This window comes from Symphalangus syndactylus, chromosome 18 (assembly GCF_028878055.3).
Source record: "Symphalangus syndactylus isolate Jambi chromosome 18, NHGRI_mSymSyn1-v2.1_pri, whole genome shotgun sequence".
In the NCBI taxonomy this organism is placed as follows: domain Eukaryota; kingdom Metazoa; phylum Chordata; class Mammalia; order Primates; family Hylobatidae; genus Symphalangus; species Symphalangus syndactylus.
In genome coordinates, this window is record NC_072440.2 from 30,626,911 (window position 1) to 30,651,594 (window position 24,684).

General features: G+C 39.4%; 1 protein-coding gene and 1 long non-coding RNA gene across 5 annotated transcripts in view; one reads left to right on the forward strand and one right to left on the reverse strand.

Annotated features, from left to right (window-relative positions):
• Positions 1-24,684, reverse strand: part of SLC30A5 (solute carrier family 30 member 5) — a 36,400-nt gene that overhangs the window by 9,659 nt on the left and 2,057 nt on the right. For 2 of the 4 annotated variants that reach the window (XM_055252983.2, XM_063623172.1), the window contains exons 2-12: positions 20,039-20,161; positions 17,852-17,918; positions 16,285-16,370; positions 12,580-12,667; positions 7,763-7,850; positions 6,173-6,249; positions 5,285-5,455; positions 4,476-4,764; positions 4,087-4,295; positions 3,290-3,447; positions 2,140-2,269 (exon numbers count right to left, since the gene is read on the reverse strand). In XM_055252983.2, the coding sequence (XP_055108958.1) occupies positions 2,140-2,269; positions 3,290-3,447; positions 4,087-4,295; positions 4,476-4,764; positions 5,285-5,455; positions 6,173-6,249; positions 7,763-7,850; positions 12,580-12,667; positions 16,285-16,370; positions 17,852-17,918; positions 20,039-20,161 (1,486 nt within the window). The remainder of the gene's footprint in view (positions 1-2,139; positions 2,270-3,289; positions 3,448-4,086; positions 4,296-4,475; positions 4,765-5,284; positions 5,456-6,172; positions 6,250-7,762; positions 7,851-12,579; positions 12,668-16,284; positions 16,371-17,851; positions 17,919-20,038; positions 20,162-24,684) is intronic. The other 2 variants (XM_055252984.2, XM_063623173.1) reach the window with 1 other exon arrangement.
• On the forward strand, positions 5,346-7,875 carry LOC134733521 (uncharacterized). Its single transcript, XR_010117081.1, has 2 exons — positions 5,346-5,471; positions 7,709-7,875. It is a non-coding gene; the product is annotated as an uncharacterized lncRNA (long non-coding RNA).

Genomic DNA, 24,684 nt, shown 5'->3' on the forward strand with positions numbered 1-24,684 from the left:
AAGAGATTTACTTTATTAAATGTGTAGGGAGGTTATTTACTTCTTCCTGATTCGGACTGATTGACTCCAGATTTTAAAATTTCATTAGGCTTTATAAGCTTGTAGATGGTTAATGACTTTGAATGAAACCAAGTGCTGCTTACAGAGACTCCATCATCTCATAAGTACTCCTTCTCCCCTACTGAAAATACTTCATCATTGTGTATTTTATCAGGAAAATAAAAATGTAGAAGATGAAAGTCCCCTATAATTCTACCACCAAGGGTTACTCGCGCTTAAAATGGTGTATTTTCCATCTATGTACTAACATACATACACATAACACCCTTTAAAACGAACAATGTAATCATAATACTATTTTACAATTTTTTTTTTTTTCATTTTGAGACAGTTTCGCTCTGTCGCCCAGGCTGGAGTGCAGTAGCATGATCTCGGCTTATTGCAACCTCCGCCTCCCAGGTTCAAGCGATTCTCCTGCCTCAGCCACGCAAGCAGCTGGGATTACAGGCGCCCACCACCATGCATGGCCTGCAATTTGTTTTTCACTAGTACATCTTGTGAATATTTTCATGCCAGTATATACAGATACATCTCATTCTTTTCAGTACCTCCACAGTATTCTATTACATAGATAACAAATTTATTTATTTTTTTCACTGGCGGACAGTGAATTGTTTCCATTTTTTCACTATTATAAATAAGGGTACAATGAATCATGTACTACTTTTTTTTTTTTTTTTGAGGTAGAGTCTCTCTGTCACTCAGGCTGGAGTACAGTGGCGCAACCTGGGCTCACTGAAGCCTCTGCCTCATGGTTGAAGTGATTCTCCTGCCTCAGCCTCCCAACTAGCTGGGATTACAGGTGTGTGCCATCATGCCCGGCTAATTTTTGTATTTTTAGTAGAGATGGGGTTTCACTATGTTGACCAGACTGGTCTCAAACTCCTGACCTCAGGTGATCCAACCACCTCGGCCTCCCAAAGTGCTGGGATTACAGGCGTGAGCCACTGCACCCGGCCAGAGTCATGTACTTTTATATGTTTGTGTGAATGTTTATGTATGATAAATATTAAATGTCAAAGGATACAAGAACTTAAAAATCCAAAAAAGTCTATTTTTCCAAACTGTATTCTAGAAACATTTTACTCATGTATGCTTCCACCAGCAAGATCCAGAGCTGCTTTTTGTCATTTAACAACTGATTTCCTATGACAAGCCAGGTGCTAGAACTGAATTTAAGAGTTAATAATACATAATTCAGGTCCTGAAGATACTTACATATCTTAATTGTGGAAGAATGACAAATTAAACAACTGCAACTCAATGTTGCTAAAAGAAGAATGCACAAAACATAATGAGAATACTGAGAAAAGGAATCTAACAAACTTTGTGGAGAGAAGAGGGGGATTAAAAGAAAGTATTTCCAAAAATTAGCCAGGCGTGGTGGCAGGTGCCTGTAGTCCCAGCTACTTGGGAGGCTGAGACAGGAGAATCGCTTGGAAAAAAAAAAAAAAAAAAGGAAAAGAAAAAACGTATTTCACATAAGCAAAATCTTGACGGAGGCTGAAGGGCAGAAGTAAGGAAAGGACATGCCAACTACAAGAAACAGCACATGTAAACCTTTGGTGGTACAGGGAGAACATTAAAAGTTGCTATAGCTGGCCGGGCACAGTGGCTCATGCCTGTAATCCCAGCACTTTGGGATGCCAAGGTGGGAGGATTGCTTGAGGTCAGTAGTTTGAGACCAGCCTGGCCAACATGGCGAAACTCTATCTCTACAAAATACACAAAAATTAGCTGGGTGTGGTGGCACAGGCCTGTAATCCCAGCTACTCGGGAGGCTGAGGCACGAGAATCGCTTGAGCCTGGGAGGTGGAGGCTGCAGTGAGCTGAGATCGTGCCACTGCACTCCAGCCTGGAAAACAAGAGACTCTGTCTCAAAAAAAAAAAAAAAAAAAAAAGAGAATTTCTAAGAGGGAGCAGTATAAATGTAAACAGCAAGATAGGAAGTTATGTTGATATAAGTAAAAAATAAAATAAAACCTTCTTAGAGCAATAATTGCAAACAGTTAAACTTTAGGATAGAAAAAACTACGTAAGTATGACTAGAAATCCAAACAGGAAAATAAAAAGACTTACTGTTAACATGTGAGTGTCTAATTCTGGAGGATCAATCAGTCTAGCCACTGACTCCATAAACACAAAAAACGCTATTACTATTAGAAAAAGTCCATTAATAAATCCAGACAGAATTTCTATTCGGCCGTACCTAAAAACATAGAACATTTTTCAGAAAAGGAAAATGAAAAATATTTTCAAAGTATAAATTTTATAAATGAGGAAACAAGTCCAAATTTTCGTACTACTAAGTAATTAATAATATTAGAAAATTAGCAATATTTTAAATATCATATTAATGCCTGGAAGGTCCTTAATATATATATATTTGTTAAAATGTTATATATTCATCAAAGTCCTTTTTTACTCTTTTTTTTTTTTCTTTTTTTTGAGACGGAGTCTCCCTCTGTCGCCCAGGCTGGAGTGCAGTGACACAATCTTGGCTCACTGCAAGCTCCGCCTCCTGGGTTCACACCATTCTCCTGCCTCAGCCTCCCAAGTAGCTGGGACTACAGGTGCCCGCCACCACGCCCGGCTAATTTTTTTTGTATTTTTAGTAGAGATGGGGTTTCACCATGTTAGCCAGGATGGTCTCGATCTCCTGACCCTGTGATCCACCTGCCTCGGCCTCCCAAAGTGCTGGGATTACAGGCGTGAGCCACCGCACCCGGCCCTCTCTCTTTTTTTTTTTGAGATGTAGTCTCACTCCATTGCCCAGGCTGGAGTGCAGTGGCGCGATCTCGGCTCACTGCAACCTCTGCCTTCTGGGTTCAAGCGATTCTCCCGCCTCAGCCTCCCCAGTAGCTGGGGCTACAGGTGCGTGCCACCATACTCGGCTAATTTTTGTATTTTTAGTACAGATGAGGTTTCACCGCGTTGGCCAGGCTGGTCTCGAACTCCTGACCTCAGGTGATCCGCCTGCCTTGGCCTCCCAAAGTGCTAGGATTACAGGTGTGAGCCACTGTGCTTGGCCAAGGGAGCATAATCTTTGAGCTTAATTCCATTCAGTATTTATCAAATGCCCAATTCACATCCCCTTATTTACTTCACATTTTTTAAAAATGAAGATTTGGAAATTATTTGTATTAAAAGTAATATAAGTAATATAATTCTGTTCCTTAAGATGGAATTTGCACTTAAGAAATACCACCTCGATAGTCGATGTACGTACCCATAGGAGAAAATCCGAGTGGCTTTCCACCTACTCATTAGGGCAGCAAAAAGTCCCATGACTAAAGCAGAGCAGTCAAACAGCATGTGGAATCCATCCGAGATCAGGCCCAGACTGTTGGTCAGCACGCCGTAGAATAATTCCACAAAGGTAAAAAGCTAAAAATGTTACACAAAAAAGGGGAGGAGTATGTTGGGAACTATGTTTCAAGTAGGAGGACTTTAACCCTCAATTATCCAAATTTACTTGAAGATCTGCTATAATTGTTTAGTTATTTAACTGCCACTTATATTAGAAACCCTATTTCACACAAATTGTAAAAAACTAAGATAAATCCATTTTACAAACTATTAAATTGTAAAAAACTAAGATAAATCCATTTTACAAACTATTTAAAAATGGTTTTGTTTATATGTCTATAAAAAATAATAAACTAGGTTATAAAATGTTAGCAATAGGTGATTTATACCACTGATTGCTAACAGTGAGATCCTGTAAGTTATTAGAACTCTTTAAATGCTACTATATTTATTGATTTGAAGGAACATACTAAATCAATGCGTCTAAAATGCTTCACAAATTGTTTGCTTAAGTGGCTGGGCATGGTGGCACATGCCTTAAGGATTGCCTAAGTAGTCTGAATATGATCTCGTAATCTTACTATTATACTCAGAAATAATTTAAATTTTAGCCCATCTTATTACCAGAAATTTGGGAAGTACTAAACTTATACCTGAATTGTCAAAATTAAAATATTATGCTTTTAGGATATGCCAATTAACATTTAAAAATCTTACCAGATTCAAGCACAAGAAGTAAAAGATCTGCCTAGAGTCACTCTCCTCAAGAATTTGTTTTAGTGATTCCTTAATAAACCTAGGGATCGATTGAGAGCTATGCTGAAAAGCATCACCCATGAAGTTATAAAGAGGTGTTCCTTCAGGAGAATATCCAATAAGGGTACCTTTTTGTCCTCTCTTAGAGGGAGATGATAAGATGTTGGCAGCTACAAAGAGAAAAAAAAATATTGTTTAAATTTTAGAAGTTTAAGCTACCAAAACCAGCACAGTAACTGTCAGCACTACATGCAAGCACTGAAGAATTTCCCAAATTAAATAAAAGATGTGACCATCAAAATCCATAAATAGAAATTTGTTAAAATAAAAACAAGGGGGAAAATGCTTACACAAAATGAAGAATATAGCACTCACTACCACTCCTCCAGACAGGACGTGTTCAGTGCTCTCCTGGTGTGCTGCTTTGTTCATAGCCCGAAGCTGGTCTGTTATTGGATGTGTCCAAAAATTTCCAAAAAGGAGAGCACTAATAAAAATGGGAAAGGATCCGTAACGAGCACATTTGGAAACTTCCATTTTGACTGAACAAATGGAATCCACATAGAAATCCAGGATCATGACAAAAAAGATAACCGTTGCAAAAGGCATAATGAGAGAAAACCAAGACTCGACTTTACTCTAGAAATTAAAAAAAAAAGAATTGTCAAGACTATACATGTATAAAGTTCGCATCTTACAAGATGTTCCTGTTAATCTTTAAAAAAAATAAAAATCGCATGATTCAATATGATTCATAATATGCCAACATACAAAAGCTATAAGATATTGGTACATTTTCTCAGTATTCTCCAAAGTTTTAAAAAACAAAAGCACTATTGTATAATCATTCGATAAACACTAGGCAACACACAATCTTTAAGCCTAACGCATGGTTAATTGCTGCTTCTTCAAATGATTCCTTTGGGCCACAGGAATGTGAGGGATATGTAAATGTAACAGCATTTGATTTGTATTTTCTATAAACAATAAAATTAACTCCAAATTTTTTTAAAAAAACAACAAAGAAAAAGTAAAGACAATTTAAGCCACTTTCAACCTCAAATTAAAATATAATTTATTGAATATAGTGAACTAAAAATTTAATAGCAATTCATTTTACTAGCAATTTAATACCAATAAATTCTTGCTCTTATCTTACCTCAGTTGTCACAGAAAGAACAATGACCCATGGGCACAAGAGAATCATAGAAACAAGATGAGATAAAGCTTGAAGACGTTTAGCTCCACCAACGTCGATAGCGAGCTTTCTGGAAGCTGTATGAAAACCAACTTTACAGCACAAAGCCAGTACTAGCAATAATACTCCACCCTGTGAGTAAAATTAGGTAAGTCTCATTAGACACACACACAGTTCAACAGTCAATTGTTAAATACATGATTTTTTTTTTTTTTTTTCCCCAGAGACAGGGTCTTGCTCTGTCATCCAGGCTGAAGTATAGTGGCATGATCACAGCTCACTGCAGCCTCAAACTCTTGTGATTAAAGAGATCCTCCTGTCTCAGCCTCCCAAGTAGCTGGGATTACTGGCACAGACCACGCTAACATAATATTTAAAGAAATGGAACTAGTATATTTTTCCCATATACTCAATTACTTAACTACTTAAATGGCAGGCAATGTTATAAATTACTGATAATTATTTTATTTTATTTTTTTTGAGACAGAGTTTCGCTTTTGTTGCCCAGGCTGGAGTGCAATGGCGTGACCTTGGCTCACTGCAACCTCGGCCCCCGGGTTCAAGTGATTCTCCTGCCTCAGCCTCCTGAGGAGGTGGGATTACAGGCATGTGCCACCATGCCCGGCTACTTTTGTATTTTTAGTAGAGATGGGGTTTTTCTATGTCGGTCAGGTTGGTCTTGAACTCCCGACCTCAGGTGATCCACCTGCCTCGGCCTCCCAAAGTGCTGGGATTTCAGGCGTGAGCCACTGGGCCCAGCTGATAATTTATTTTAAATGTACCTTTTTAGTTATAGTTGCTACAATTTTTCAGAATCTTTTGATCCTGTTAGGAACAAAGAAATCATACCTTGTGATCTGCCACACCTAAGAAGGCAATGGCTGTGTAAAGCATATGAGTTAGAGCACTGTCATGATGTCCTTCAGCTAAGTGAGTTGAAGTAAAGGAAAAAAATTCCAAAAAGTCACTCTTTGACACCTGAAGTTCTCCTGAAATTTTAGTTACATTATTTTGGATTGCATACAGACTGATCTGGAGGCCCCAAACCTAATTACTTTCTTTTTTTTTTTTTTTTTTTTGAGACGGAGTCTCGCTTTGTCACCCAGGCTGGAATGCAGTGGCACGATCTCGGCTCACTGCAAGCTCCGCCTCCTGGGTTCACACCATTCTCCTGCCTCAGCCTCCCGAGTAGCTGGGACTACAGGCGCCCGCCACTACGCCCAGCTAATTTTTTGTATTTTTGGTAGAGACAGGGTTTCACCAGGTTAGCCAGGATGGTCTCGATCTCCTGACCTTGTGATCCGCCCGCCTCGGCCTCCCAAAGTGCTGGGATTATAGGCGTGAGCCACCACGCCCAGCCTAAACCTAATTACTTTCAATAACATGTTTCACTTAAAAACAAAACAAAATAAAACAATCTAACATTTAATTCCAGGACCTCATTTATAAATTGGAATGCCTGTATTTCTTTTGTTGTCTCCAAACAATTACAATAGTGCTTAAGATAAACTTGCCAGATGTTAGTAGTTAACCTCTAAAAGACATATTGCGTACATACTTTAAGTACGACAAAGGTACAAGAGCAAGGAATCTCCCTGGACCACTCCTGTCCAGTGGAATTAAGGTTGCCCTTTAAGACTGACATGTAAAATGAGTCCTAAATCTGTCTTCTAAGTCACTGACCACATAAGTCTTAGCAAAGTAAGTGGCAAGCAAAAGAGGGTGGGGAATAGAGGTTGTACCACGAGCAACCTGGAGCTTTTCCAAAGTCATACTCTTCTCCCTCACTGTAACAAAGAAAATTATTATTAGTTTACTAATAAGTTTTAGGGCAGTGAGTATCAGTAATAGAAGAATTAAAAACTGGTGCTTGGAGTTCTGCTGGATGGAGTGGGTAAGGATGTGTGAATAGAAAATAGAAAAAAAAGGCATGTTTGTAGAGTAAAATGAGTAGATATATTTGACTAGAAAGTTGGGTTTCCATAAGAGAAGAGTTGGGGCTGAGCTAGAGATAATAATTTAGAGCAAGACAATGAATATTAGGTAAGGGAATCTGAACTTTTTCTTTCAGGCAAGAAGATACCAAAGGTTTTTCATTTATGAGCCTTTTAATTGTTAAATTATAAGGGAGCAAACATGTTGAGTGGCAAATCACCTTTTTTTGTTTTCCAGCACCAGGACATTCCAAAATATTCTTTCAATGTCCCTACATTTCTGAAAATTTAGGGTACTGTAGGTGATATAAAGATGCTATAAAATATTTAACTTATAATGAGTTTGTTCATTATTTGAATACTGATTTAGAATATCTACATTAATCTATGAAAGTTTCATTCATCATTGATCAGTTTAATTCACTCATCCTTTCTTTTTCCATTATTCCAGGCTTCTAGTTTTCCACAAGACTTGAAACAACTCTGATCCATTCCAAAAGGATACGGTGTTCAGCCATTTTAGCCATGAGATCATCATTGTCAAAAAGCAATAAACAGATCACAGCAATAATGAAAAAAGCAGCTCCCCTTGTCTGAAAATAAAGAAAATAACATCAAGGATGACTTTTTCAAGGGTTGATTTTTAAGACTGTTAACTACATAAATACTAAAGAAAAACATTTTCTCAAGTAAGCATTTACAAAAATGCATTAAAAAACTAAAAAAAATCTGACATTAAAGCTCTTATATAAGCTTACAGTATTAGCAGTAAAGTATCAAAGAGATATAAACTAATGATAACGCTGATTACCTCTTTGCTAACATGGCTAGGCATATTACTATGCACAAATTGTTACCGTTTACAGAATCAACCTTCCTAAATGCTACTTTACTTCTGGTTGAAAAGCCCAAGTAGCTAAAGAATAACTGGTAGGAACTTACTTTACTCTACAATATGCAAGGAATAGAGAATATTCTAGATACTACTCCTCTAGAGAAAAATAATCCAGAGGGCACGGTAAAACCAGCAAAGTCATTTCTAAGATCTAGTAAAGTATAAAGTACTTAAAAAGCTGATAAACTTAAAATTTATGTTCTCATTCCAGGGAAATTTTTTTTTTTTTTCTAGACAGATCTCGCTGTCGCCCAGGCTGGAGTACAGTGGCGTGAACACAGCTCACTGCAGCCTCCAATTCCTGGGCTCAAGTGATCCTCTTGCCTCAGCCTACCAAACAGCTGGGACCACAGGCCTGTGCCACCATGCCTGGTTAATTTTTTATTTGTAGAGACCAGGTCTAGCCATGTTGTCCAGGCTGAGGAAAAAGGTTTTCATAAAAGAAAATTATAGAAAGGATATATTAGCTTAGTTTATGTAAATATTTCAGAATGGTAGCTTCAAGAGCAATCTAAATAGCATTACTATACATTCCTTTTTTTTTTTTTTTTTGAGAAGAGTCTCACTCTGTTGCCCAGGCTGGAGTGCAATGGTGCGATCTCAGCTCACTGAAACTTCCATCTCCCGGGTTCAAGTGATTCTCCTGCCTCAGCCCCCTGAGTAGCTGGATCACAGGTGCACATCACCACGCTTGGCTAATTTTTGCATTTTTAGTACAGACGGGGTTTCACCATGTTGGTCAGGGTGGTCTTGATCTCTTGACCTCGTGATCCACCCGCCTCGGTCTCCCGAAGTCCTAGGATTACAGGCATGAGCCACTGTGCCTGGCTAAATAGCATTACTATACATTCTATATTTACAGATTTACAGGTATAACGTTTTGTATGACACATATACTTGTAGAATACCTACTATATATAGATACATTAAGTGTATTATATATACCTATAATGGACGTATAATACAATACTTCTATTAAAGTTTACAATGCAAAGTGAGGATACTCTTCTATTCATTATATGATTACCACTATAATGGATAAATTCTCTGTTAGTGTGGTATTACAACAAAATTCAGTACGCTCCACATAAGAAAAACCACGTACTTTTAAATTTCTTAAGTTTTCACTGAGTTAGGATATGGCAACATCAGCAACAATCAAATACAGAGAACGTAACTTAATCTTTTTGTTAACAAAGAAGGCAACTGAGAATTTTGTAATGCTTCAGTCTCATAATTAAGAGAAAGAGGCTGGGCGCACTGGCTCATGCCTGTAATCCCAGCACTTTGGGAGGCCGAGGTGGGTGGATCACAAGGTCAGGAGTTCAACACCAGCCTGACCAATATGGTGAAACCCCGTCTCTACTAAAAGTACAAAAATTAGCCAGATGCAGTGGCAGGTGCCTGTAATTCCAGCTACTCAGGAGGCTGAGGCAGGAGAATTGCTTGAACCTGGGCAGCAGAGGTTGCAGTGAGCTGAGATCGTGCCACTGCACGCCAGCCTGGGTGACAGAGTGAAACTCTGTTTAAAAAAAAAAAAGAAAGAAAAAAAAAGACCAGGTGTGGTGGTTCACGCCTGTAATCTCAGCACTTTGGGAGGCCAAGGTGGGCAGACCACAAGGTCAGGAGTTCAACACCAGCCTGGCCAACTTAGTGAAACCTTGTCTCTATTAAAAATACAAAAATTAGCCGAGTGTAGTGGCATGTGCCTGTAATCTCAGCTACTCGGGAGGCTGAGGCAGAAGAATTGCTTGAACCTGGGAGGTGGAGGTTGCACTGAGCCAAGATGGTGCCATTGCACTCCAGCCTGGGCAACCCAGTGAGAATGCATCTCAAAAAAAAAAAAAAAAAGAAAAAACAATCATCAAGTCCTGGACTGATGCCCTGATTCATTTCTCACACTAATGAGAACACTCTCATTTCTAGTTACTTAAGGAGGACAACTTTTTTTTTAATGTTTTCAAGTGATTTTTATTTCTTTTGTGAGTTGTCATTCCCAGTTTTTTGCTGATTTCCTGCCAAGGATCTTAAGCATTTTTTAAACTGAAATGGGTGATTTATACTTTGAAAGAAATGTAAAACTTATTTCTGGCAATTTTTGTTGTTAGTTTTTTGTATACACACTGATTTCTGTTATATGTTAAGTTTATAATCATTATGAAGCCAAATATAGTGAGTTTTCCCTTTGTGATTTTTTCCACTGCTTTTACGCTCAGAATTTTCTCCATCTACGTATTTTATTCTATGTTTTTACAAATGTTTATTTTGTAAACTCACAAAGCTCTTCAATCCACTTGAAATTTATTTTGGAGTACTCTGTGAGGGGGAAGGATTAAATAGTGGCCCATGCTTTAATACTAATGACCCAGTTTGAAATCTACAGGCGGAGTATTCTTTTACTCTGCTCTACTTGGCATGTTACTTTGTTCACTTCATTACTTCATTCATCTCCCTCCATTACTTTGCTTGAAAGTCCCTTTCAGAATAGGGACTATTATACCTTGTTTGTCTTTATGTAGCCTTTCCTTTATGTCTAGGAAAATGCACCATGCACAGGAAGTGTGGGAGATCGGTCACGGTGGTGGGAGAAATTATAGGAACAGAAGCAAACCTTCTTGGAAGGCCAGGGGGTTTTGCAAGTTTTGAAGGATATTTTGGCTGAAGGCAGCCAGATTCTCTTATCAGAAGCCTAAAAGCTTAAGGCGTAGATACAAGGGAATGTAGAGGAGTTTATCTAAATAGCTCGTTTACTCATGTTGTCCTAAAGCCGACCTTTGATCATGTGCACTCAAGACTGCTCTCTATGTAGTGTAGGGGGTCAGCAATGTTATTTACCCACAAAGTGTGTTGATTCAAGGCCTTTGTCATTAAATCTATACTGAATAAATGCCCGCAGCGCCAGCTTGTCAGGGCCACAGCTGCTGACTCTTTACAGCACCCTCCTTAGGGTCTGTAAGCAGCCTGGTTCCCTAGCCCACTCCTTCACTAAATACCTGTGTCTGAGTGCATTTGTCGTTCAGCCAGGGTCTGCAAGTCGGACCCAGCAAGGAAGTGTTTAATTTGGTAAAATAGAAACACTATATAGTTCTAACAGTTTGGAACTGTAGATTGGTAACTCATTTAACAAAAGGATAATACTTGAATCACTTAGGATGAATAGGAGTGCTTAGGTGGCAAAATGTTGGATAAATGTTTATCATAATTTAAATTTAACAAGTTTTTAGTTATTTTTCAAAAATGATTTATGGGGTTAAGAATCAGTAGGGGGTTTGGGGGAAAGGTGCATGAGTACAACATGAAAGAGATCACTGTGGTGATGCATCAGTTGTATATCTTGTAATGATGGTTACACAAATCTACACATATGACAAAATTTCATAGACCTACATGCATACATACATACATACATACACACACACGATTGTATGTAAAATTGGTAAAATCTGAGTAAGGTCTACGGATTGCATCAATGTCAATTTCCTGTTTTTTTTTTTTTTTTTTTTTTAATTTTTGATTTTAATTTTTGTGGGCACATAGTAGGTATACATATTTATGGGGTACACGAGATGTTTTGATACAGGCATGTAACGTGTATAATCACATCATGTAAAACGGGGTATCCATCCCCTCAAGCATTTAGCCTTTGTGTTACAAATAATTCAATTATACTCTTTTAGTTATTTTAAATGTATGACTAAATTATTATTGATCATAGTCACCCTATTGTGATATGAAATACTAGGTCTAATTGACTGGTTTTGATAGTGTACTTTAGTTGGTTAAGAAGTTACCTTTGGGGAAACTAAATGAAGGGTGAGGGTCCTCTATGTACTATTTTAGCAACTTCCTAGGAATCTATAATCATTTCAGAATCATTTTCCACTGTTTTCATGTTCAGAAATTTCTCCAACTATGGATTATATTTTCACAAATATCTATTTTTGTAAACTTACAGAATTCTTCAAAAACAAAAAAAATTGTAAAAATGTAAAACTAGAGGAAAAAGCCCCAGGATTTTTTTTTTTTTTTTTTTTTTTTTTTGAGGCTGAGTCTCACTCTATCATCCAGGTTGGAGTACAGTGGTGTGATCTCAGCTCACTGTAACCTCTGCCTCCCAGGTTCAAGCAATTCTCATGCCTCAGCCTCCAGAGTAGCTGGGATTACAGGTGCCCACCACCATGCCCAGCTAATTTTTACATTTTTAGTAGAGACGGGATTTCACCATGTTGGCTAGGCTGGTCTCAAGCTGCTGACCTCATGTAATCCGCCCGCCTCAGCCTCCCACAGTGTTGGGATTACAGGCGTGAGCCATTGTGCTCAGCCTCCCTGCATTCTTTTACATGGTGAAAGATAAGATTTTATTCCTTTGGATAATATATGACATACATACTTTCCATTTCCAAGTAACTGATAATGGAAAATTCTACCTTTGCTGGTCCTCCTCCAGAACTGGTGAACAAAACACTGAGTAGTGAAATGACAACAATATCACTGTGTTCAAATAGCAACAAAGTCCTACAAAAATAAAACATTATCATTCATGAAATGTAATTTATCTTTATCAAGATGCATGAATTCAACTAGAGTTAGAGAAAGAAAAACATTTCCCCTTGATTTCACAAAACATAAGAAAAATAAATAGGTACAACTGCTTTAGAAAATAGTTTGGCATTATCTACCTTAGAAAGATTGAAGCTACAAATACCCAATCATACCACTCATAGAATTACGTCATACAGATTTCTTATTCTTGTATAGGTATGTATCAGGTAACTCTTACAAGGTTGCTCATACCAGCACTGTTTGCAGTAAGCCAAAAAATACAGGCAACGTGGCTGGGTACGGTGGCTCACATCTATAATCCCAGCACTTTGGGAGGCTGAGGCAGGCGGATCATGAGGTCAAGAGATCGAGACCACTCTGGCCAACATGGTGAAACCCCGTCTCTACCAAAAATACAAAAATTGGCTGGGCATGGTGGCACGCGCCTGTAATCCCAGCTACTCGGGAGGCTGAGGCAGGAGAATCACTTGAACTCGGGAGGCAGGGGTTGCAGTAAGCCAAGATGGGGCTGCTGCACACCAGCCTGGTGACAGAGCAAGACTCCATCTCCAAAAAAAAAGGTACAGGCAACATATACCCATGTGCTGCATAACATTATTTTGGTCAATGATAGACCACATATATATGATGGTGGTCCCATAAGATTATAACGGAGCTGAAAAATTCCAGTCACCTAGCATTAATGCATTACTCGTGTTTCTGGTGATGCTGGTGTAAACAAGCCTACTGTACTGCCAATCATATAATACAGTACCTACAATTATATACAGAACATAAGACTTGATAATGATAATAAACGACTATGCTATTGGCTTATGTATTTACTATAGTATACCTTTAATTATTTTAGAATGTACTTTTGCTTGTTAAAAATAAAGGTAACTATATCCTTTGACTTCAAATAGTGGGGTCAAAAACAAACAAAAAAGTTAACTGTAAAATAGCTTCAGGCAGGTCCTTCAGGAGGTATCCCAGAAGAAGGCATTGTTATCATAGGAGATGACAATTCCTTGCATGTTACTACCCCTGGAAACTTTCTAGTGGGACAAGATGTGGAGGTGGAAGACAGTAATACTGATAATCCTGACCCTGTGTAGGTATAGGCTAATGCATGTGTGTCTTAGTTTTTAACAAAAAAGTGCCAGAAGCAGTGGCTCATGCCTGTAATCCCAGCACTTTGGGAGGTTGAGAAGGGTGGATCCTTGAGCCTAGGAGTTTGAGACCAGCCTGGGCAACATGGCAAAACCTGCTCTCTATCAAAAAAGATACAAAAGTTATCCAGGTGTGGTGGTAGGCACCTGTAGTCCCAGCTACTGGTGAGGCTGAGGTGGGAGGATCCCTTGAGCCAAGGAGATGGAGGTTGCAGTGAGCCAAGATTGTGCCATATACTCTAGTCTGAACGACAGAGCAAGATCCTGTCTCCAAAAAAAAAAAAGTTGAAAAAAAATTAAAAACAGAAAAAAGCTTATAGAATAAGGATATAAAGAAAGAAAATATTTTTGTACAATTGTAAAATGCGTTTATGTTTTAAGCTGTTTTTACAAAAGAGTAAAGTATGCTAAAGTTAAGCTTCTACCTCCTGAGGTCAAGTGATCTCTTCCACCTCAGCTTTCTAGGAAGCTGGGATTACAGGCACGCAGCACTATGCCTGGCTAATTTTTTGTAGAGATGGGATTTTGCCATGTTGTCCAGGCTGGTCTCGAACTTCTGGGCTCAAGCAATCTGCCCACCTCGGCCTCCCAAAGTGCTGGGATTAAAATTTTTGCAATTGAGAAACTGCATGATGGTTTTAGTAGAAGAATGAGAGGGCAGTGTTGGTAGTGATAAGGTCAGGAGCTAGATGACTAAATAGGGAACCAAGTAAAAATATAAGTACTTCCCCTTTCCCTCCTTATTGTAACACAAAAGGACAGTGATATAGTAACACAGGAACCAAAACATAATTTCATGAATAACAAATTTAAAATACTGCAGATGATAAGCAATAGCAGCACTCAATCATATTCAAGCATAAGGTGAAAAACCTCTTCCCAAGCTAGGAAATTCAGCTAGCTTTCTCACCCCTCCACGCTGCAGCTGCTACTGTGGCTAGAGATATGACATTTCCAATTATACTCTGCATCTGAAAAAGTACATGACAAACAAGTCAAAGGGATCCCAATCCAGAAGCTATTCTATTGGCCATGAGAGGGGAAAGGACTTTTCACAAAGCATTTCCACATTTCTCACCCTTCACTTTCCACTCTGTCTACCCCACTATTCTGAGTGAGATCCTTTAGAACAGTGGTCCCCAACCTCTTTGGCACCAGGGTCTGGTTTCCTGGAAGACAATTTTTCCAGACAGCAGTGGTGGGGGGCTGTTTCAGGACGAAACTGTTCCACCTCAGATCATCAGACATTAGATTCTCATAAGGAGCATGCAACCTAGATCCCTCCCATGCACACACAGTTCACAATAGGGTTCGTGCTCCTATGAGAATCTAATGCCATTGCTGATCTGACAGGAGGTAGAGCTCACGCAGTAAAGCTTGCTCCTGCTCTGTGGCCTGGTTCCTAATGGGTTACGAACCCATACTGGCCTGTAGCCAGGGGGTGGGGGATCTCTGCTTTAGAACATTCTTTTTTTTTTTTTTTTGAGACGGAGTCTTGTTCTCTTGCCCAGGCTGCAGTGCAGTGGCGTGATCTCGGCTCACTGCAACCTTTGCCTCCTGAGTTCAAGTGATTTCTGGCTAATTTTTGTATATTTTTTAATAAAGGAGGGGTTTTGCTATGTTGGCTAGGGTGGTCTCCAACTCCTAACTTCAAATGATCCACCCCTTGGCCTCCCAAAGTGCTAGCATTACAGGCGTGAGCCACAGTGCTGGCCAAGAACATTCTCCATTTCACTCCTTACCTCTCATTCTCACGGCAAGGCATTTTTTCTTACACTTATTCACTAAGTAAAATCCTTTGCAGATGGGGAAATGTTAAAAGCATACTCATACACAGCTGCTTGATACAATTCCTATCAATGGTCCCTAAGCATTTCCTCCTTAAACCAGTCCACCTGCAGAAAAAGACTAAGCTATATAGATCTAGGGAAATATGAAATGGGAGTAGTTTACTTTATCCACCATGCATTTAATCTGATAATTGATATACTACTTCTGAGACATTTACTTATGAGAGTATTTGCAAAATTGTGTAAATGAGTGCTTTTAGAGATTTTGTTCTCCTTATTGGCTAATTTTATTTGCCACTTCAGACCTTTTATTATAGCTTCTAAGTTGTTAACAGGGATCACACATAAATGATTAAAAAGCCATTTATGCTAAAAATTTTCTGAAACTTGGAATTCTAACTAGTAAAATATCTATGACAAATCATGAATAAATATATTAATGGTATTCACCAAAGAACTAGTCCAGAAACTAAACAGGTTTGTTCTATATGTTGAATTCTCTCTGATGCTATAAAAGTGCTAGACACATTTATACAGATAAATATTTGACATAAAACACAGTGGAACAAAAATAATATTCAAAATGAAGAAATACAAACACACATTCAAAATATGCATTTTAATTTACCTTAGTGGTCCACAAAGAGTGAGGCCAAAAAACCACAAGAGTGAAATAATACACCCAGCAACTGCATGTTTAAATATTTTGATCCACTATAAATGGAAACAAAAAAATTAAAAATTTCAGTCACATATATTTTGCTATATATCCAAATTTTAAATAAAATACAGAAAGATAATAAATATTTTAAAGGTGAAATAATTATGTATTTTGAAATTAAATAGAAAACATAAGATCCCTTGACTAAGTCTAGATTTCCAAGACAGTATTCTGGGCTGGGTGCTGTGGCTCATGCCTGTAATCCTAGCACTTTGTGAGGCTGAGGAGGGCAGATCACCTGAGGTCAGGAGTTCAAGACCAGGTTGGCCAATATGGTAAATGAAGCCCCATCTCTACTAAAAATACAAAAATGAGCTAGGTGTGGTGGCGGGTGCCTGTAATCCCAGCTCCTCAGGAGGCTGAGGCAGAAGAATCGCTTGAACCTGGGAGGCAGAAGTTGCACTGAGCTGAGATCGTGTCACCAGCACTGCAGCCTGGGTGATGGAGCAAGACTCTCTCTCAAAAACAGAAAAATAAAAAAGGACAGTATTCTGTTTTCCATTATCTATATTCCTGTCTGCTGGTAGATTTTGAAATCTTTTTCTTCAGAGTATAATTTTATGATTTCTCAGTTTCTCACTAGTTTCCTAGGATCATTTAACTTTTTGTTAAATTCTTTTCTACCAGGAATTTTTAGTGATCCAATTATCTGAAAGGAGAGAAAAAAGTTAAAATGGGGTTTAGACTATTAATCCTATTTTAAAAAATGTTCTTGGTCTCTGAAACAGAAGTCCTTAAATTCGTCTAATAAAAAAATTATGACACAGGTTTGTAAGTCATGGCATAAAGCAAACATGTACTATGGTATAACTGCTGCCCAAAGAAGTGATGATGTGAGATGATTATGCAAAATGTAGGACATTTCTAGTTTGACTCACAGCTGCCTAAAGAGAACAGTGACAATGATCATGAGGGTGTCACATTGTCACAATGATGATGAGGCATCAGTCTAAGAACTTCATAAGTATTAATTCATTTCTTCCTCACAGTTCTGTTAGGAAGTTACTATTATCTCCATTTTACAGTGAGCAAATTAAGGTAGAGAGAAATCAAGTAACTTGCCCAAAGGGTCAGTAAGGAGGACAGACAGAACATGACTTTGTCTGACTTCAGAAATCTCACGCTTAACCCCTATGCTTTGTCAGCTTTCCAGTGACATTTGTACTAGGCTCTTGGGCATGCTTTCATGTCCAATTTGTAAATCTTTCAGAATAAGAAGTGTGTACTGAAGAAAACAATTACATGAATGCTTTATAATTTTTTTTACCCTCTTGTTTTTTTAAAAACATTCCATGATCTTAGTACTTTATGATTTAAAGTCTCCATTCTGAAAAGGCAAGAGCAAGTTAACTCTAAAATTGTTCTGTGGCATACTTAAATCATTCATTACGTACCCATTATAAAAAATAAGCATTGCCTCCTGGCCCACTAAATGAGAAGCTGCTAGGAATAAAAGATTCTGCAAAAATCTTACCTGGTGTTTGGTAATAGTTTTCCCAGAAGAAAATGGCTTTTGAAACAAAACCATAAAAAATGCAGTCCTGTAAATATTGAAATATTAATGTATTAATATTAATCATATTAAACACAAGATATAGTTTTAAGTAAAGACACTTATTTTAAACAAATATGCCAGAACTTGAAGTGCTATCCTCTGAATAAATCATACTGGAGAATTATACTTATTTTAGTAAAACTCCTATTGCAATATTTTGATAACTTTTTTTTTTTTTTTTTTTGAGATGGAGTCTCGCTGTCACCAGGCTGGAGTGCAGTGGTGCGATCTTGGCTCACTGCAACCTCTGCCTCCTGGGTTCAAGCGATTCTCCTGCCTCAGCCTCCTGAGTAGCAGGGATTACAGGAGCGTGCCACCACGCCCAGTCAATTTTTCGTATTTTTAGTAGAGATAGGGTTTCAACATGTTGGCCAGGCTGGTCTCGAACTCCTGATGTCAGGTGATCCACCTGCCTCAGCCTCCCAAACTGCTGGGAAAACAGGCATGAGCTACCACATCTGGCCATAACTCTCATTTTCTAACTGTCTTCAGAACCAGCTAACAAGCCACAAAAATAAAGGAGTCACAATTTTTTTATATCTTGAAATATCAAAGAAAAGAATTCCTATTTTCTGTAAAATTCAGTAATAAATCTTGAAATAGTATAATGAAAATGAAGAAATTACTAATTATATATCCCTACCTTTCACATTGCCAAAATAGTTATATAAAAATGCACACAACTTGGCCAGGCACGGTGGCTCAAGCTTGTAATCCCAGCACTTTGGGTGGCTGAGGTGGGCAGATCGCCTGAGGTCAGGAGTTGGAGACCAGCCTGGCCAACATGGCAAAACCCCATGTCTACTAAAAAAAATACAAAAATTAGCTGGCCATGGTGGGACACCCCTGTAATCCTAGCTACTCGGGAGGCTGAGACAGAATTGCTTGAACCCAGAAGGCAGAGGCTGCAGTGAGCTGAGATTGCGCCACTGCACTCCAGCCTGGGCAACCTAGCCAGACTGCCTCAGAAAAAAAAAAAAAAAAAAGCATGTAACTGGTGCTTAATATTTCTTAGTCAATAATCTCTCTCCCAACTTACCAAAATTATACTCCCAAGAGTGTTTTTTTTTTTTTTTAATGATGTCTTGCTCTGTTGCCCAGGTGGAGTGCAGTGGCATGATCTCAGCTCACTGCAACCTCCACCTCCCAGGTTCAAGCCATCCTCTTGCCTCAGCCACCCTTGTAGCTGGGATTACAGGCACGTGCCACCATGCTTGGCTAATTTTTGTATTTTTAGTAGAGATGGGGTTTCGACATGTTGGCCAGGCTGGTCTCCAACTCCTGACCTCAGGCGATCCACCCACCTCAGCCTCCCAAAGTGCTGGGATTACAGGCGTGAGCCACCGTGCCCAGCTGACTCCCAACAATCTTTAATAGGTTTTTATTAACATAGAGGGTGGTCACTATCAATCTCAAGGTCCAGGAAATCTTTATTTAGAATTTCTTATATGTAGGCCAGGCGTGGTGGCTCATGCCTGTAATCCCAGCACTTTGGGAGGCTGAGGTGGGCAGATCACAAGGTCAAGAGACTGCGACCATCCTGGCCAACATGGTGAAACTCTGTCTCTATTAAACATACAAAAATTAGCTGGGCATGGTGGTGAGCGCCTGTAGTCCCAGCTACTCGGGAGGCTGATGCAGGAGAATCGCTTGAACCCAGGAGGCAGCGATCTTGCAGTGAGCTAAGATCACGCCACTGCACTCCAGCCTGGCGACAGAGTGAGACTGTGTCTCAAAAAAGAAAAAACAAAAAAAAAAGCTTTTCTTAAAAGTAGAATAATTTAATGTTCATACTGTATGAGGACTCTGTACTAAGAAAGGATTATGCAGTGAATAATAAATAAATAATAAAAAATAGCCCAAAAAATAAATTTGCAAAAATCTCATCAAAGTCTGTGTTTACGCAAGTGATTAGAGCACAACAATCCCTTTTCTTTTCAGTCTCTTTGTACCTCTAAAGTATACTCCCAGTTAAAAAAATTTATCAAATACTTGTCAGGAGGAACAAACAAAATATTGTATGTAAAGTTTCTTAAAGATACTCTGTTAAAACAGGATTTTCAAAGAAATAAAAAATATCAAGAAAAAAAACCCCCATACACTCACCCAAGTTTTAATATAAAAATGAACTGAACAATGTGAACAGCTTTTAGGAGATCATATGATTCGAAAAGTCCCACAGCCTTCAAAAATTTAGTGAAACATAGTAACACAATATATTTTGTTAATCTGAAAAATAAAAGCAGAAACAATTTTTAGTATCACTGAAATTGCAAGCAACTCATCAATCCGGTTTTTTAAACAAGAGGTCATTACAGAAACCATAGAAATATACATAAACACAAATTGAAACAAAACAAAGTCCCCAAACAACTCACCATCCACGTGATAACTACTGTTGACTTTTTTTTTTTTTTTAAATTATAGATGGGGTCTCAATGTGTTGCCCAGGCTGGTCTCGAACTCCTTCGGTCAAGCAATCCTCCAGCCTTGGTCTCCCAAAGTGCTAGGATTACAGGTGTAAGCCACCGCGCCCTACTGTTAACATTTTGAGGCCAGGTGCAGTAGCTTGAGACCAGCCTCGGCAATATGGCAAAAGCCTATCTCTACAAAAAACACAAAGAATTAGCCAGGCATTCCACCCATCGTCTGGGAGGTGAGGAGCGCCTCTGCCCGGCCACCCATCGTCTGGAAAGTGAGGAGCGCCTCTGCCCGGCTGCCCCATCTGGGAAGTGAGGAGTGCCTCTGCCCGGCCACCCATCATCTGGGAGGTGAGGAGCGCCTCTGCCCGGCCGCCCATCGTCTGGGAAGTGAGGAGCGCCTCTGCCCGGCCACCTATCGTCTGGGAAGAAGTGAGGAGCGTCTCTACCTGGCCGCCCCGTCTGGGAAGTGAGGAGCCCCTCTGCCCGGCCGTCCCGTGTCTGGGTAGAAGTGAGGAGCTCCTCTGCCTGGCCGCTCCGTCTGGGAGGTCTACCACGGAGGCCAGAAGCAATGTGGGGGCTGGACGTGGTGGCTGACGCCTGTGGTCCCGGCACTCTGGGAGGCGAGGCGGGTTGATCACTTCGGGCTAGGAGTTCGAGACCAGTCTGGCCAACTTGGCGAAACATGAAGAATACAACAGACAAACCAACCAACCAACTCAATGACAACAAAACAGGTCTACCCTGGAGTCATACTCTAATTTTTTCTATTTTCCTCCCTTTCTGATCCTTTATCCCACTTGCTTTTTCTTCCTCTTCCTTCTCCCTCTTCTTTGTCAAATAGAGGATTGAGTTATTATGACTGATCCATATAAAGTCCCTCTCTCATTTATTTTAACTCCCACTCCCATTTCTATTCCCCGACTTCCCATGTGCAACCTTCCTAATATGTTTGATACGCATCTTTTTGTTTGTATGTATTTTTAGAAAATGTTTATTGTTTTTGTATGCACAAAAAATTAATAAAAAAAAAAGAAAAAAAAAAAAAAAAAAAAGAATTAGCCAGGCATTATGGCGTGTGGCAGCAGTCTCAGCCACTTGGGAGGCTAAGGTGGGAGGATCACCTGAGCCTGGAAGTTTGAGGTTGCAGTGAGCTGTGTTCGTGTCACTGCACTCCAGCCTGGGCGACAGAGTGAGACCCTGTCTCAAAATACAAACAAACAGGCTGGGCGCTCATGCCTGTAATCCCAGCACTTTGGGAGGCTGAAGTGGGTGGATCACCTGAAGTCTGGAACTCAAGACTAGCCTGGCCAACATGGCGAAAACTCACCTCTACTAAAATACAAAAATTAGCTGGGCATGGTGGCGGATGCCTGTAATTCCAGCCACCTGGGAGGCTGAGGCAAGAGAATTGCTTGAACCTGGGAGGCAGAGGTTGCAGTGAGTCGAAATTGCACCACTGCACTTCAGCCTAGGTAACAGAGTGAGACTCCGTCTCAAAACCAACCAACCAACCAACCACAACATTTTGGTATACATACTTCTGGTTTCTTTTCAATGTATATGAACGATGATGTATAGATATAGTCTACTTTAACAAAAAATGCCCAACGAAAAATGAAAATTTTGTTGATCGAGTTGCTGGACTATTTTGTTATCTGCTTTCTAACTTAATAACTCCTCCAAACAAATAAGGAGAACAAAATAAAAACTAAATTCTGTTATGAAGTTAAAAGACCACAATATAGGAAGAAACGGAAGAATGGTAAATGCCTTTGGTTTGCGCCTCCTCGGCCTTGTTAAGTGACTGCAGTGAGAGTTGTGGTTGAAAGGTCAATTGACTGGACCTAGAGTCCTAAAAAGGCTCAGGAATTGGAAACACCTCAGGAGGCGAATGAGAAGCTGAAAAGACCAGGATCTCTAGGAAGTCTTCCAAGTAATCAGATCCCCAGGTTCCTACCCAGCAGGCAGGCAACTATCTCTCCTCAACCACTATACGAGTCACGAGTCTTAGCCTCTGGCGAGGTCACTTAAATTTCCTGAAGTAGACAACTCTGCTGGCTTTAAGAGAATGTCCATGTTTTTAGGAAAAGCAAGTATTTAAGGATAAAGAACCATGGAGTATGTAACTTACTCTCAAATAGTCCAGGGGAAAAAAATACCTGTGTGTGTGCATTCAGAGAGAGAGAGAATAATATACTACACAGGATGATACATTAACAATTACGGAGTCCAGGTAAAGCATATACTACTCTTGTGACTTTTACATAAACAGGAAATTATTTTTAAATGAGTAGTTTAAAAGTGTTATTTATTCAAGAGTGTATTGTCTCAGGTAGGGAAATGTGGTAAACAATGCTTTGCTATTTTATTTGTACTATTTACTTAGCAGAGTTACCCTTCTATTGTAGTTTATTGCAGAATCAGTCAAATTCAACTCAAGACTGGTTGAATTTTGATGGATTCCAGGTTGCAAAAGTTTTACTTTATACAGACCAAAAATCAAATACTAGTTATAATCCGCAACAAAAACTAGTTGACAAGTCCTTTGTGGGTATTTTTATGCCTAAATTCACAAATACGGATTATTTTAAACAATGGTTTATTTTGGTTTAAGTCCTCTTTGTGGTAAGGGCAGAGGGTCACAGTTAACATTTGTTGAGCACCTGCTATGTTCCAAGTGCTTTGAATACATCATTTCACTTAATTCTTACAACAGTCCTACAAACTAAGAAGTGGTATCCTTGTTTCACAAAACTGAGTCGTAGAAAAGTAATTTGCCCAAGGTCACACAACTAATAAATGAGCTGGTAGTCCGAGTTGTTTAAAACCCCATGTATAGTGCCTTCTACATAGTAGATACTTGAGTATTTATTGAATGAATTGAACTTAATTACATACTGATTTTTATTTTTTAGCCAGAGAACTGTTGAGCTACTGCAGTAGGCAAAGCCCAGGAGGCAGGTTTGAACCTAAATCCAGATTTCAGTAATTCCAGGTTTAGAGAACCAGCAAATTTTCTTTGATTGAACCTCCGGGTTCAAGCAATTCTCCTGCCTCAGCCTCCTGAGTAGCTGGGATTACAGGTGCCTACCACCATGTCAGGCTAATTTTTGTATTTTTAGTAGACGGGTTTTTGCCATGTTGGTTGGCCAGGCTGGTCTCATACTTCTGACCTCAGGTGATCCACCCACCTTGGCCTCCCAAAGTGCTAGGATTACAGGCATGAGCCACCGTGCCTGGCGAGAACCAGGGAATTTTCTAAACCTTCACAGAAAAGTCCAGTGATAACCTTTGACAAGACTAGTTAATGGGAAATAATGGTTTATAAATTGGGGGTGGGGGGGGGATGGACCAGGCATGGTGGCTCATGCCTGGGAAGCCTAGGCAGAATGATTACTTGAGTCCAGGAGTTCAAGACCAACCTGGGCAATATAGTGAAACCCCGTCTCTCCAAAAAGTTTTTAAAAATTAGCCTCCCTTTCCTCTCCTGTCTCCACTTCCTGATAAATTGACGCCATTGTTTTTCCTTCATAACATGAACTAGGAATGTCTGCTTATCAATATAGGTTACTTAGCCTGGTTTTTCGTCTTTAGCCCAACAGTTCATTAATTGGAACTTTAAAAATCAAAGAATCCAGGCCAGGCAGGGTAGCTCACGCCTGTAATCCCAGCACTTTAGGAGGCTGAGGTGGGACGACTGCTTGAGCCCAGGAGTTCGAGATCAACCTGGGCAACATAGCAAGACCTCATCTCTACTAAAAATTAAAGAATGAACTGGGCAAGAGTTCATTCTTTATTCAACTCAACCAGTCCTGAGTTGAATTTGATTCTGCAATGAACTGCAATTGAAGGGCAACTCTGCTAAGTAAATAGTACAAATAAAATAGCAAAGGATTGTTTACCACATTTCCCTACCTGAGACAATACACTCTTTACCCTCTTGAATACATAACACTTTTAAACTACTCATCTAAAAATAATTTCCAGTTTACGAAAAAGTTACAAGAGTAGTATATCCTTTACCTGGACTCCGTAACTGTTAATGTATCATCCCATGTGACTTATTATTCTCTCTCTGAATGCACACACAGAGGTATTTTTTTTCCCCTGGACTATTTGAGAGTAAGTTACATACTTAATGCTTCTTTATCCTTAAATACTTGTTTTTCCCAAGAACATGGACATTCTCTTACAAAACCAGCAGAGCTGCCTACTTCAGGAAATTTAAGCGATATGCTTTTTTTTTTTGAGACGGAGTCTCCCTGTGTCACCCAGGCTGGAGTGCAGTGGTGCGATCTCGGCTCACTGCAACCTCTGCCTCCTGGGTTC